Source organism: Zeus faber (genome assembly GCF_960531495.2).
Source record: "Zeus faber genome assembly, chromosome: 9".
Lineage (NCBI taxonomy): Eukaryota > Metazoa > Chordata > Actinopteri > Zeiformes > Zeidae > Zeus > Zeus faber.
The window spans coordinates 1,530,257-1,546,231 of record NC_137197.1 but is presented as its reverse complement, the minus strand read 5'-3'; the positions used below and the strand labels follow the sequence as shown (position 1 = coordinate 1,546,231).

General features: G+C 38.4%; 1 protein-coding gene across 1 annotated transcript; it reads left to right on the top strand.

The window, feature by feature from the left end:
- Positions 1-7,979: 7,979 nt before the first annotated feature.
- LOC307235245 (P2Y purinoceptor 14-like) lies at positions 7,980-9,920 on the top strand (the record flags this gene model as incomplete). The annotated part of the gene is made up of 3 exons (XM_080007276.1): positions 7,980-8,111; positions 8,496-8,755; positions 9,281-9,920. The coding sequence occupies 3 exons, from the start codon at positions 7,980-7,982 to the stop codon at positions 9,918-9,920; spliced, it is 1,032 nt and encodes a 343-aa protein (XP_079863402.1).
- Positions 9,921-15,975: the final 6,055 nt, after the last annotated feature.

Genomic DNA, 15,975 nt, shown 5'->3' with positions numbered 1-15,975 from the left:
ACTGAAAATGTAACTCAAGGAAAAAAAGTCAATAATTAAATGACGTCAATGTAACTGTTATTGTAAATCCATTTGAATACGTCAGAATTGACGTATACGAGACACAACGTCTCTGAGACTCCAGATGCACTTCAATGCAACAAGGTAAGGAATAACAATGAAAATATTTAGTTCAAAGTAAAACAAATACCTTTTTAAATAAACATGTATAAAAATTTTCCTAGACGTAAACTTAACAAGCTTTAATGAAAAGGCAGAAAGTGTTTGTGATACTGACAAAATCTTCCATCTTGATTTTAATGCCAAATTAATGTTAAAGTTACATAAATGTTGTCTGCATTACAATATAGACAAGTCATCTATTCAACTGAATTTTACAATTGTAGATTATTAACAGAATAAGTACAATAAAGTAGTAATTACAACTATCATGTATTTATATATCTCTCAAATTAAATGTATTGTGATGAAAAGTAATTACAAAAGTTGTTTTTGTTATTTTTACAGATGCCAAAATATGGCAGAAAATCTAAGACAATATAGCGTGATTGTCCAAAAATCTAGTCGTCAGGGTCAGTCACAGTATTTAAAAAAAAGTCCAGAAGAAAAATACTGTGAAAAAAACAATAATGGAAAAACCTTGAATATAAGTTTTTCCATCATTGTCAATGTTTGACGTCTGGTTAAATTGGGAATGCTTCATACGTAATGCCATGAAAGTTTGATTCGTGAAATTACACAAATGTTTATAAGTTCAATATATTTCGCTGCATTTCACAAGATAACAAAAAATGTAACACGTGCCTAAAACGAATAAACTGGACCCTGTGTCCCTGCAGCTATATCTGTTATTGTTATTTTATTTTATTTTGACCAAATATTTTAGACTTAAAAAAATCTATGTTCTATTTCTATATGTTTTATTTAATTTAAATTACTGCATATATTTCATATATTTGAACATCTAAATGTGATAGTGTAAACACTATGTTTATTCGTTATTATTCTGTCTATATAATGATAAAAATAAGAAAAACGAGTTGGAGCAACTTTTTGCAATTTGTATGTGTAAATGTGCAACTATAAATGTTGTGTTTATGATGCCAGTTATTAGGTGTATTGCACATCAAGGTGCTTTTAAATGTGGATGAAAAGGTAATTCACTATTATTAATGTATTTTTTTATCTATTATCATGGAAGGAGGAAATATGATATATATATATATATATATATATATATATATATATATATATATATATATATATATATATATATATATTCAAAACAAACAGGAAGGGAGGAGTGTTCTTTGCGTCCCCTAGCGTCAGGACGCAGGAAACGCACCAACACGTTAGTGATAAATACAAGTTCAAGGGTTTGTTTTTGTTACAACATTATCTTTGTTCATCCGTCATTATGTTTTTTTATTTGAGCTTTTCTATTTTTTGTATTTTTTGTATTTTTTATTTTATTTTATATTAAACTGAATCTTTTAATATAATCCCAAAATAAAATTCAATATTCATATAATGCAATTCAAATGATATGGAGTGATGATACTGAAGAACGTGAAGAAATATTGTTCTATCTTCAAATCCGTTTTAATTTCTTCTTATGATATGGCAACCTTCAGACTTGATGAATATATTTAATTTAATCAATAGGACTTTTTTATATTAAAAATGTGTTATGAAGTTATGAATGTAGACTGTAATATAGTGAATGTTTAAATATAAAATACAATAACCTGATGTTTACACCACACATTTTTTTCAGAAATAAAATTGATAATATAGTAGTACAGTATAGTATTTATTTCTAGTGACACCTCTGAGCTGATCTGGATCAGTGCTTCTCAACGTGGGGTCGGGGACCCTCCAGGGGGTCCCCAGCAACAGAACCATAAAGAGTTAAACTTCACACTATTTCATTTCCAAGAGGTTAGAGAATGTGCAGAACTGAATGTTTGGATCCTAGTTTCACTGGTTTCTCTCAAACTAGAGCGACACCGAATCACATCTAATCAATAAGAATATTGATCAGATGTATTGATATGATCAGATGGATGAAACGGAGGATCCTGAACCTGCTGCTGTTTGGGTTTTTTGGTTGTGGATCAGCCCAAAGTGTCACATTACATTACATTACATTGATCAGACGCTTTTATCCAAAGCGACTTACAATTATTCAAACAGCGACGGACGCAGCCATCAGGAGCAATGAGGGGTTAAGTGTCTTGCTCAAGGACACTACAGCATGTTAGCAGGAGGAGCCTGGGATCCAACCAGCAACCTTTACATGACTACACCACCAGCTCTACCTCCTGAGATACCATCCTCACCACGAGGAGGTGAAGACCAGAGGAGCAACTGGAAACAACTGGAATGAAGCCGTTTGTCAGATGAATAGATAGAATAGATAAAATTGACGCTCTACGTGTTTCCTGTTGGTTTCAATGAACTCTCTGATGCTGAACAGGAAGAAAATGGCTGCAAAGGGTTTCCACATTGACTTGCAAATACCACTAACCCCCCTGTGTGCTTCTCTGTATGTATGTCACACACACACACACACACACACCGCCAGGAGGAAGAGGCCGAGCTCAACACTCGTCTGATGATCATTATAATCATCATTTTCCCACAGCTTCCCTCTGAGGACGGAGGACGACTGGCTCTGCGTCACAGATCAAGGTAGAAACCTGACAACTACATTTTTAAGGTTGTATTGGAATTAGATGAAAAGTGGAAAATTATGAAAATCAGTTAAAAGTAAAGTAAAGTAAAGTAAAATTCGGAACAGCACAGGGATCAATAAATAAAAAATATCAATAATAGAACAGTTATATTATTATTATAAGGGCTTCAGCCCATAGGGTTATTGTTATTGTAAGAGGAAATATTTGGGAAAATTCTCTGAATTTAGGAACCTAAAACTATCTGGAAAACCAACTTCCACGTAACACAAACAGGGTTGATGTCTTGTTTGAACCGCGCTGTCACAAACACCTTGTGGTTCAACTTCATCCAAATCGATCCACATACGGAGCAGATATTAACGAAAAACCACCACATTTTGAACGATTTTAAGAGTGACGAGCCAGTACATTTGATGCTGAATTATGTCCAAAACTATGTGGAAGACAAACTTCAGCAGCAGCTACAACACGGACGAGGTGTCGTGTAAACCGCTATGTCACAAGGATCCTGTTGTTGAAGTTTCAAATGGATCCACATACAGAGCATACGGAGATATTATTGAAAAACCAAACAACTTTGACCTGAAATAGGTCAATACACATGTCTGGTTCTAAAATGAAGGACATGATATTTACAGTAAGACGCTTTATGATGTCATCATATTAGTTACTATGAATGATATTTACAGTAAGACGCTTTATGACATCATCATATTATTTACTATAATGATATTTACAGTAAGATGCTTTATGACGTCATCATGTTATTTACTATAATGATATTTACAGTAAGACGCTTTATGATGTCATCCTGTTATTTACTATAATGGTATTTACAGTAAGATGCTTTATGACGTCATCATGTTATTTACTATAATGATATTTACAGTAAGACGCTTTATGACGTCATCCTGTTATTTACGTTAATGATATTTACAGTAAGACGCTTTATGACGTCATCCTGTTATTTACTATAATGATATTTACAGTAAGACGCTTTATGACATCATCCTGTTATTTACTATAATGATATTTACAGTAAGACGCTTTATGACGTCATCCTGTTATTTACTATAATGATATTTACAGTAAGACGCTTTATGACGTCATCATGTTATTTACTATAATGATATTTACAGTAAGACGCTTTATGACGTCATCATGTTATTTACTATAATGATATTTACAGTAAGACGCTTATGACATCATCATATTATTTACTATAAATGATATTTACAGTAAGATGCTTTATGACGTCATCATATTATTTACTATAAATTACATTTACAGTAAGACGCTTTATGATGTCATCATGTTATTTACTATAATGATATTTACAGTAAGACGCTTTATGACATCATCCTGTTATTTACTATAATGATATTTACAGTAAGACGCTTTATGACGTCATCATGTTATTTACTATAATGATATTTACAGTAAGACGCTTTATGACGTCATCATGTTATTTACTATAATGATATTTACAGTAAGACGCTTTATGACGTCATCATGTTATTTACTAGAAATGATATTTACAGTAAGATGCTTTATGACGTCATCATATTATTTACTAGAAATGATATTTACAGTAAGACGCTTTATGACGTCATCATGTTATTTACTAGAAATGATATTTACAGTAAGACGCTTTATGACGTCATCCTGTTATTTACTATAATGATATTTACAGTAAGACGCTTTATGACGTCATCATATTATTTACTAGAAATGATATTTACAGTAAGATGCTTTATGACGTCATCATATTATTTACTAGAAATGATATTTACAGTAAGACGCTTTATGACGTCATCATGTTATTTACTAGAATGATATTTACAGTAAGACGCTTTATGACGTCATCATGTTATTTACTATAATGATATTTACAGTAAGACGCTTATGACATCATCATATTATTTACTATAAATGATATTTACAGTAAGATGCTTTATGACGTCATCATATTATTTACTATAAATGATATTTACAGTAAGATGCTTTATGACGTCATCATGTTATTTACTATAATGATATTTACAGTAAGACGCTTTATGACGTCATCCTGTTATTTACTATAATGATATTTACAGTAAGACGCTTTATGACGTCATCCTGTTATTTACTATAATGATATTTACAGTAAGACACTTTATGATGTCATCCTGTTATTTACTATAATGATATTTACAGTAAGACGCTTTATGACGTCATCATGTTATTTACTATAATGATATTTACAGTAAGACGCTTATGACATCATCATATTATTTACTAGAAATGATATTTACAGTAAGATGCTTTATGACGTCATCATATTATTTACTAGAAATGATATTTACAGTAAGACGCTTTATGACGTCATCATGTTATTTACTAGAAATGATATTTACAGTAAGATGCTTTATGACGTCATCATGTTATTTACTATAATGATATTTACAGTAAGACGCTCATGACATCATCATATTATTTACTATAAATGATATTTACAGTAAGATGCTTTATGACGTCATCATATTATTTACTATAAATTATATTTACAGTAAGATGCTTTATGACGTCATCATGTTATTTACTATAATGATATTTACAGTAAGACGCTTTATGACGTCATCATGTTATTTACTATAATGATATTTACAGTAAGACGCTTATGACATCATCATATTATTTACTATAAATGATATTTACAGTAATATGCTTTATGACTTCATCATATTATTTACTATAAATGATATTTACAGTAAGATGCTTTATGACGTCATCATATTATTTACTATAAATGATATTTACAGTAAGACGCTTTATGACGTCATCATGTTATTTACTATAATGATATTTACAGTAAGACACTTTATGACGTCATCATATTATTTACTATAATGATATTTACAGTAAGACACTTTGTGACATCATCATATTATTTACTATAATTATATTTACAGTAAGACACTTTATGACGTCATCATATTATTTACTAGAAATTATATTTACTTACTTCGCCGGATTCATGAAAAATACAAAAAACATTCGTCCACAAACATTCAAAACCACGTCGAGTCCAATCCACTGGAATGTGCGACTGAGTGATGCGTTCAAGATACAGCGAGGCGTCAGAAAAATAGATTCAAGATGTTTATTCGTCACATACATATACATACTTTCATACATATGTGCAGTGAAAGAAGCCGTGAAATGGTAATTACTCAAAGAAATACCACAATGTTTTAGGTATTTCGTGGAAACGTAACTTACTGAAAATGTAACTCAAGGAAAAAAAGTCAATAATTAAATGACGTCAATGTAACTGTTATTGTAAATCCATTTGAATACGTCAGAATTGACGTATACGAGACACAACGTCTCTGAGACTCCAGATGCACTTCAATGCAACAAGGTAAGGAATAACAATGAAAATATTTAGTTCAAAGTAAAACAAATACCTTTTTAAATAAACATGTATAAAAATTTTCCTAGACGTAAACTTAACAAGCTTTAATGAAAAGGCAGAAAGTGTTTGTGATACTGACAAAATCTTCCATCTTGATTTTAATGCCAAATTAATGTTAAAGTTACATAAATGTTGTCTGCATTACAATATAGACAAGTCATCTATTCAACTGAATTTTACAATTGTAGATTATTAACAGAATAAGTACAATAAAGTAGTAATTACAACTATCATGTATTTATATATCTCTCAAATTAAATGTATTGTGATGAAAAGTAATTACAAAAGTTGTTTTTGTTATTTTTACAGATGCCAAAATATGGCAGAAAATCTAAGACAATATAGCGTGATTGTCCAAAAATCTAGTCGTCAGGGTCAGTCACAGTATTTAAAAAAAAGTCCAGAAGAAAAATACTGTGAAAAAAACAATAATGGAAAAACCTTGAATATAAGTTTTTCCATCATTGTCAATGTTTGACGTCTGGTTAAATTGGGAATGCTTCATACGTAATGCCATGAAAGTTTGATTCGTGAAATTACACAAATGTTTATAAGTTCAATATATTTCGCTGCATTTCACAAGATAACAAAAAATGTAACACGTGCCTAAAACGAATAAACTGGACCCTGTGTCCCTGCAGCTATATCTGTTATTGTTATTTTATTTTATTTTGACCAAATATTTTAGACTTAAAAAAATCTATGTTCTATTTCTATATGTTTTATTTAATTTAAATTACTGCATATATTTCATATATTTGAACATCTAAATGTGATGTAATACAATTTAATTATCACAGCCATATAATAATAATAATAATAATAATAATAATAATAATAATAATAATAATAATAATAATAATAATTATAGCTGCAGGCAGCAATACACGGGGTGCAGCGTATTCGTTTTAGGTAAGAATTACAGTTTTCTTGATAATTTTGTGCAGTGCATCACAATTTAATTAACGTACAAACATCAAACATCATGGTTATGTCGTGGGGTTACATCCATAGACATTTGTTTTCAGTTTTGTAACTGACTTTCAGACTGACCTGGACATAATGTAAACATAATGTAGTAACGTTTATGGCATTAGGTATGAAACGGTTTCAGTTCAACCAGACAGTTAGGGTTATTCTGTCCAAAACAGCTGGACAAAATAATTTAACAAATATCACTTGTTGGCAATTCTGTTATTGCAATATAATCACTTCCTGGAACATTATAATTTATTCTACCAGACGTTTTCATATCATGATAAAGATTATTTATTTGAATCAATACATCATCGAGGTCATTTTGTGTCCATGTGCAAACATTCGGAATTTTGTTTTTAAGAACTGCTGTTAAAGTAACTGCTGTTAAGCTGCACACTGGTTATTTCTGGAGTCTCCAAATTATAAATCATCCTGACGAAATGAGCTTCATAACACAAGATGTATGGGGAATTTTTTCATCTGATTTTTCTTCCGTAATTTTTTAATATTGTGACTGACCTTATGAATAGTGACGTCTCAGTCAAGCAGGACCAGCTGAATATTTCGGGTCAAAGTTTGTTTTTTTACAAATATCTGCTCCGTGAGGATCCATTTGGATGAAACTTCAACCAATTAAATTAAATTCAATTCAATTCAATTCAATTCAATCAAATTAAATTAAATTAAATTAAATTAAATTAAATTAAATTAAATTAAATTAAATTAAATTAAATTAAATTAAATTAAATTAAATTTGAGCTTGACCCTGATCTCCACCAGTAGCAGACTGTTTTTTAACTCTGTTTATTTTCCTCTTGTTTGTGGAGACTGTTAGACCTAGAGTGATGGACTTCCTGTCAGGGCTGAGGGGGAACTCCAGTGTGACATCACCTACAGTTGCTGGTTCTATGTCCTCCCCCCAGTTGGACCCCTCAGCCAGTCTGTGCCTCATGCTCCTCAGCAGCATCCTCTTCTTGGTGCGTTTGAATTCTAATCAGATCAGAACCGTCAGAACCACCCGTAGAACAGAGCCACCTCAGAATCTGCCTGTACCAGGTACAGGTTTAGGTTTTTGTTTCAAGGCAACTTAGATGTTGTGATTGGCCGGTTCCAGTGCTTGTATTACATTTGTATTACATCAAAAACTTTATTTAACCAAGAGCCTCAAGTTAAGATATACAACGCAGTAAAAGGACATTGGGACATCCTCCAAATCATGAGTCATGAGTTCGAACCCGACCTGCTCCTGTGAGATGATGAAGGCTTCGGTAAAGTCCTTCCAAGCAGAACATGATGATGTCTGTCTGACTTAACTTAACGAATCAACAAATCCAGACGCAGTTCCTCCTCCTGTCCTACAGGTGGGGCTGCTGCTGAATGGCTTCACACTGAGGTTCTACCTGTGCCGGGCCCAGCATGGAACCTCCAGCAGCGTCACCGTCTACCTCCACAACCTGGTGGTGGCCGACGTTCTGCTGTGCCTGAGCATTCCGCTGCGCGTGGCACACTACGCCAGCACCTCTAGCGCCATCCAGTGGTTGTACTGCAACTTTGGGGCCACAGCCTTCTACCTGAACATGTACGCCAGCATCCTATTCATGGGGTTCATCGCTGCCAACAGGTAGGACACCGGGGTCTTCAGATGGACACTAGGCCGTACATATCACTACAGGTAGATACCATATAGACGAGTGGCTCTCAAATGGGGGTTGGCGTATCCCAGGGTAATGCAACAGAGCAGCAGGGGGGGTCATGCGTCATCAAGTGATTCCTAATGTTTCATCTCCATCTCCAGATCCTTCCAAATATTCTGTGGAAACATCAGCAACATCATATTCTGAGATCGCTGATTTGTTCTTATTCCATACTCCCAGTAATGTTTGCTCGACGTAGCAACAGGAACCAAGGATGCATGGGCATCAGGGGGTTGGAAGAAGAAGAAGAACAAACAATCTTTATTTGTCACACAACACACCACACTACAACACATGCTTGCACACACACGAAGCATAGCTCGGGAGGTTAGGCAGGGGGGGTTCAACAGGCTCGTGCCGTAAAAGAAGGGGAACAGGAACCAGAAAAGGTTTCGAACCTCCGCTCTAGACCAGACCCCCATGTGGCGACTTGCCTTCATGTGTTTTTCCAGGTATCTGAGGATTGTCCATCCTCTTGGTACCCACCTCCTGCAGAAGGTTCAGGCAGCATACGTCATCTCCACACTCACCTGGCTCTTCCTGCTGGTTACCATGGGAACGTACATCGGCCTTTCCCTCCTGACGGAGCCGACGGTGACCTCTGACCGCCACAATGCTAGCTGCGACCGGCAGCAAAGCACCCAGCTCCACCTGCTCTACATGGTCATCCACAGCTGCTGTGCCGCCATCTTCTTCTCTGTCCTTGTCTGCCTGGTCTTCTTCTACTACAGCACCACCTGCAAAGTGGTGCAGCTGCAGCGGAAGCACCTGGGTGTTCGGGCTTCGCGCTGCAAGAAGCTAGCCCGGGCACGCAGGAACATGCTGGTGCTGGTGAGCGGGTTCTGCGTGTGCTTCGTGCCATACCACCTTGTCCGTCTGCCCTATGTGTTTGCGGTGGGCCACCGGGGGGGAGGGCACACGCTGCTCTACCTTAAGGAGATGACCGTCATGCTGTCCATCCTCAACATCTGCCTAGACCCCATCATCTACTTCATCCTCTGCAAGGCATCTCCAGGCCACAGAGCTCCACCCGAGCAGGGGCGGCATCTCAGATCCTCCACCCAAGCCTTCGTCAGGCAGTGCTCCTGTTGAGGAACTAGATTCAGCAATCCACCAAATGCACCAAACTCAGCAGGAAAATAAACTTAAACCCTGTAATTAATGGCAGTGATTCACCAAAAGTCCTTAAACAAACCCAACCTTCCCAGATCAGGTGACAGACTTATCTGGACTGAGTTTCGGTACTGCACTGAGGCCTCTTGTTTATATTGCGCATACTTCCAAATACATGTATCAACGCCAAAAAAGATAAGTTGGTAGCATTGTCCGCCATCTTGGGTGTGCTTAAACTCCACAGTGTCACTGCATCACGTCCTGCCTCCTGCTCGCTCTACCCAGGCTCCGCCCCTCATCTAAACCAAACTGGATATTTCCAGGTGGTGAAAAGATGTTTGACGTGGACAATCTCCGGTTGTGAGCTCTGTGTCTGAAAGCAGCTTCAGATTCCTTATTGTTCAATGTCCCAAAAGGAGCCCTGAGCTCTGTTCAATGTCCCCTTGAAGAGAACTCAGGGTTGGGGGTTTTGTTTCTTCTGGAGTGCTGAGGAGTAGGCTCTGTGGACATCTTAGAAAAGTTCTGTGTTGTTCTTACCTTTGTTTTTTCTTTTCTTTTATTTTTTTTTTTTTTTCTTTCTTGTGCTTGTTTTTATTTTGATTTTCTTTTTGACTTTGTTTAAAATGTAACATCTGTCATTAAAATTATAATTTTAAAATAGAGAAAGCTAAAGTAATGAGTGACACTTGTGTAACAAAACCCATTGTGTCTGATGGCAACGGCTTATTTCGGGAAATTAAACTTATGGTAGTGAAACAGTGAAAACTGCCATTTCTAAGGTAATTATTTAAGACATGACTGGTTATCTGTTGAAAGTGATCTACAATTATCACAAATTAAATGTATTGGAATTTCGGCTACTGAAGTTGAAATACAAGCAGCGGCAAATGTACTTGGTGTACATAAATTCACAGTCATAACAAATGGGTGAAATATTGCACATCAATGCCACGATTTAAAGTGGAAACAGCAATTAACTTAAAACACACCAATGAATGTCATTATGAAGTCGTAAGATGTGTTAAATGTCGAAATATAGAAGATTGTGCTCATATGTGCAATAAATCTAATAAATCTGAAAAGCACAAAGACCATTATGTGATATCAGTTCCTGAGTCTCCGAAAAAGAACATAAAGGAAAAATACATAAAAACTGATAGAACTTAAGAATGTACAGGACCAAAAAAAAATAATGGTATCTATAAATGAAGTTAATGTTAATGAGAAAACTTTCAATATAAATGTTAATTTGCCATACATCAATGTACAACCAATCGTTAATGTTAATAGGGCTCATTTCATCAGGATGATTAACAATTTGGAGACTGCAGGAACAAGCAGTGTCCATCTATCAGTTTAACAGCAGTTCTTAAAAACAAAATTCAGAAAGTTTGCACACGGGCACAAAATCACCTAGACGATGTATTGAATGGAGGAAATAGTCTTAATCAGGAAATGGAAAAACTCTGGTAGAATAAATGATGTGGCAAATGATGTTGTAGGAAGAGATTATATTGCAATAACAGAATTGCCAAGAAGACTAATTATGTTTAATACAACATTGCAAATAACGTATGCTGAGCTGTTTACGGGCTGCATTGGTGTAGATCACTATGACTCTGCATTGGATAATATAGCTATGCCAGTTGATAGAGCAATTCATATATTCATTTAAAAAAATTATGATGCATGTTTATGAACTATTTCTGGTAATACATGTGCAAATATTAAGCTGATTTTTTTTAACCTGTGCTGTCAGCATGCTGGACATACAACACAGAGTATTTGTTCCATTGCATCTAGGACAGAGTTAGTCTGCAAGTGGAGTTGAACTTGTCAACCTGCAATGCAACTCTTTATTCATTATTTATTCATCAACAACTGCTGCAACAACTCTGTCCTGTGGACGAGCTGCGGGACGAGCAGAGCACAGCATTTTATTACACACAACCAACCATCACCAATCCCCCTCTTTGGAGAACCATCTTGCCATGTTTTGGTCTCTAAACAACTAATCATCATTACTGCTCCAAGAGGGAGAATCACCACGGGGGAGACAAATAAACATAGAAACAAACAACATGTACGTGGAAAAACATAAACATAGAAACAAACAACAACATGTACATGGAAAAACATAAACATAGGAACAAACAACAACAGATACATGGAAAATGTTCTATGGAATATCCATCTGACTTCAGAGATGGCCACCACCCCTCCAGTGAGAGGAGGTCGGAGTTTCAAACAGATGATGAATCCAGAGGAGATGGTTGTTATCGGAGCAGAAGAAACAAGTCAGAGAGGAAAGGAATTGGACTGAACCTTCAAACTCTGTTGACTTTGTGTCTTCTCCCCAGTCATCAGAGCACCGCATAGAGATGTTCACCTTGTTTCTACCAGGAGACATCACCTCCAACTGTCTCCTGCACAGACAGAGCGAGGATGATGATCGTAAGGTGGGGGTGAGACTTCTGCCCTCAGCACACCTGTGCGTACGTAGCTATGCAGTGAGCTGAACAGGTGTGCTGAGGGCAGAAGTCTCTTGTGTGTTTTTAATGATAGCGGTGTGAGACTGGAACAGCACAAAAGTAGTGTTAATTGTAACTCTGACACTGCGTGCACGCACAAACAAACAAAGAATCTGCTTCCTCGAGAGCATTAAACAGGGCGGATGGACCGAGACGCCACAATGCCACTTTCCCCAACGTAGGGTTAGTCCAACTGGCTGATTTGTGATGTCACAGTGTTACAATGTCACAATACTGTCACAGCGCTATGATGTCGCAATACTGATTGGTAGGGGCAGAACTCAAGTAAGAGGCGATGCACCAAATTCCTTTATTTGGAGGTGCAGAATCTCGATAAAGGAGAAGGAAGGAGGTGAAAGAGGAGCGGAGGACGAGCAACAGAATGTGAAGATCACACTGCACTTGCTGAGGGAGATGGAGCAGGAGGATCTGGCTGAGGCTGCAGAGATGTAGAGACTCTGTTTCACATATAAAGGAACATTCAACCCTGGCTCTCTGCTCTATGAGAACAGTTTCTGAGCGACGGAATCAAATGAGCTGTCAAACAGCTCTTTGCATGTGAGAGTCCAGAGATATAACTAGGAGACAGTGTACGAACTAGGACACAGTCAAGAAGACAGTCCAATAGAGCATCTAGGACCTAGGAAACAGTCTGAAACTAGGAAACAGTCTAGTAGATTGTGGTGTGGGGGTGATGTGGTTTGAGCAACCACACCTGTCGAAATTTGGGCCCAGGATCAGAGTGGTTGTACACCCGTTGATCAACGAGCAACCCCCGGGTAAAACCCCATCCCCACACACACAGTAGAGGGGCCCTTGGTCATGTTGTCCATCTGCTCCTGGCTTGTTCCACCTAGTCCACTCTCCAATAAACTGTTGTTTTCAACCCCATTGTGCCGGAGGGCCCTGAAACCTCAGAATGACAAATAAAGTCAAATTGTATATAGATTATATAACATGCTATATATACCTTTATTTGCAATTTCTCTGCATTTACCCATCCTAGTAACTGACGTATCTAGGAGCAGTGGCTGCCATATGGAGGCATCCTGGGATTCACTGTTTTGCTCAAGGACACATCAGCACGCTACCAGGAGGAGCCGGGGATTGTACCGGCAACCTTCCGCTTACTAGACGACCCGCTCTACCTCCTGAGCCACTGCCCCCTTCTATATTACATAATATATATTGTAATATATTATGTATTCGTATACATAAGTATTATATTATTAGGATTAATATTATAGCATATTTGCATTATATGGCAGCATATCATAGTTGCTATGGTAACTGTCCTGTTGTTGACACCTTGTGCTTCATGTTGTGTTTGCAGTTTGTCAGGCTGTCTGGTCACACAGGAGGGCGTGGCTTCTCTGGCCTCAGCTCTGAGCTCCAACCCGTCCCACCTGAGCTACACACAGCACCCAGGAGAGGCAGGAGTGAGGCTGCCCTCTGCTGGCCTGGAGGAGCCACCCTGGAGCCTGGACACATGGGTATGGAGAGACCAGCTGACTCTTCTACAAGGAGGACACTGACCGCACTGGGACGCAGGCTGATGTGGGATGGAAAATGATCGATAGCAGCTTAATGGCCATGTGTCCCTGATCCAAGAGAACATTCTGCTCTGACTTGGTTTTCCTCCAGGGTGGAGCAGGGTGGAGCAGGGTGGAGCAGGGTGGAACGTGGAGGCTGGAACCAGGTCTGAGGAAGTGTAAGTGTTTAGTTTGATTCATCACAACTATTTAGATCATTGTTTCCCAACCTTCTGCCTGCCACACGCTCTACAATGAAATAATCCCACAGCACACCACCATCCTAACTTCCGGCACTTTCCCTTCCGCTTTCAAAGCGGCTCGGGTCGCACCACTGCTCAAAAAACCCTCACTCGATCCCAATCAAGTAGGAAACTATCGGCCGGTCTCTCTCCTCCCATTCCTTTCCAAAACCTTAGAGAGGGCGGTCTCTAGACAGGTTACAGAGTACCTGTCAAGAAACAACCTTCTTGATACACTTCAATCTGGCTTCAAAAGTGGTCACTCCACCGAAACAGCCCTGTTGTCTGTGACAGAGGCCTTAAAAACTGCTAGAGCTGCTGCCAAATCCTCGGTTCTCATTCTGCTTGACTTATCAGCTGCTTTTGACACTGTCAATCATTGCATACTCCTGTCCATACTCTCAAGCATGGGCATAACGGGCAGTGCACTTTCCTGGTTCGAATCTTACCTTACTGGGCGCTCGTTCAGTGTGACATGGCGAGGCCAGCTGTCTGTGCCTCACAACCTCACCACAGGGGTGCCCCAAGGCTCGGTGCTAGGACCCCTCCTCTTTGCCATATACACCACCTCACTGGGCCCGATCATCCGCTCACATGGCTTTTCATATCACTGCTATGCGGATGATACTCAACTCTATCTGTCCTTCCCGCCCGACGACCCCACTGTCTCGACGCGGATCTCTGATTGTCTCGCTGACATATCCACATGGATGAAGGATTATCATCTTCAACTAAATCTGGCGAAAACGGAACTGCTGGTCTTCCCGGCCAAACAAGGTATTTATCACAACATTGATATTAAAATCGACTCTCTATCTCTTGTTCCTACCAAGGCTGCAAGGAATCTTGGTGTCATTATTGATGACCAACTGACATTCTCGGACCATGTTGCCGCCGTCTCCCGGTCCTGCCGCTTCGCACTACTCAACATCCGAAAAGTCAGGCCGTACCTGACCCAATATGCGACTCAACTGCTGGTACAAACCTTGGTGATGTCCCGTCTCGACTACTGCAACGCCCTCTTAACAGGCTTGCCGGCCTGTGCGGTGAAGCCACTACAGATGATACAGAATGCGGCGGCGCGACTGGTGTTCAACCAGCCAAAGAGGGCACATGTCACTCCGCTGCTCATCGAGCTCCACTGGTTACCTGTAGCCGCCCGCATCAAGTTCAAGTCTCTTATGCTGGCCTACAGAGTGATTGCTGGGAATGCTCCCACCTACTTAAGTGCTCTTGTAAGAGCACATGTTGCCCCCCGGATGCTGCGCTCGTCAAATGAGCGTCGCCTGGCTCTGCCGGCCATACAGCCACGGCAATCCAGGCTATTCTCATTTGTAGTTCCACGTTGGAGGAACGAGCTGCCAAAAATGACCAGAGCGGGGACCTCCCTCTCTGTCTTTAAGAAGCACTTGAAGACCCAGCTCTTCAGTGAGGACCTCCTGTCCTAATCTACAATTACTTAGCACCACCTTGCAGTATTTATTGTTATACCAATGTTGTTATTACACTAATCTCTGTCGCAATGGAGCTGAATGTTATTCTCCCTTGTAAGTCGCTTTGGATAAAAGCGTCTGATAAATGACTAAATGTAAATGTGTAAAATGTATCCTGTTCAACAGCTAACAAACACCTATCACTGTGCTCGTCATTATTATGGGCTAGAAATAGAGCTTGTTTCGATGAACACAGAGCTGCAATTCTGTCTGGAACTGATCAATTTGTCCAGCTT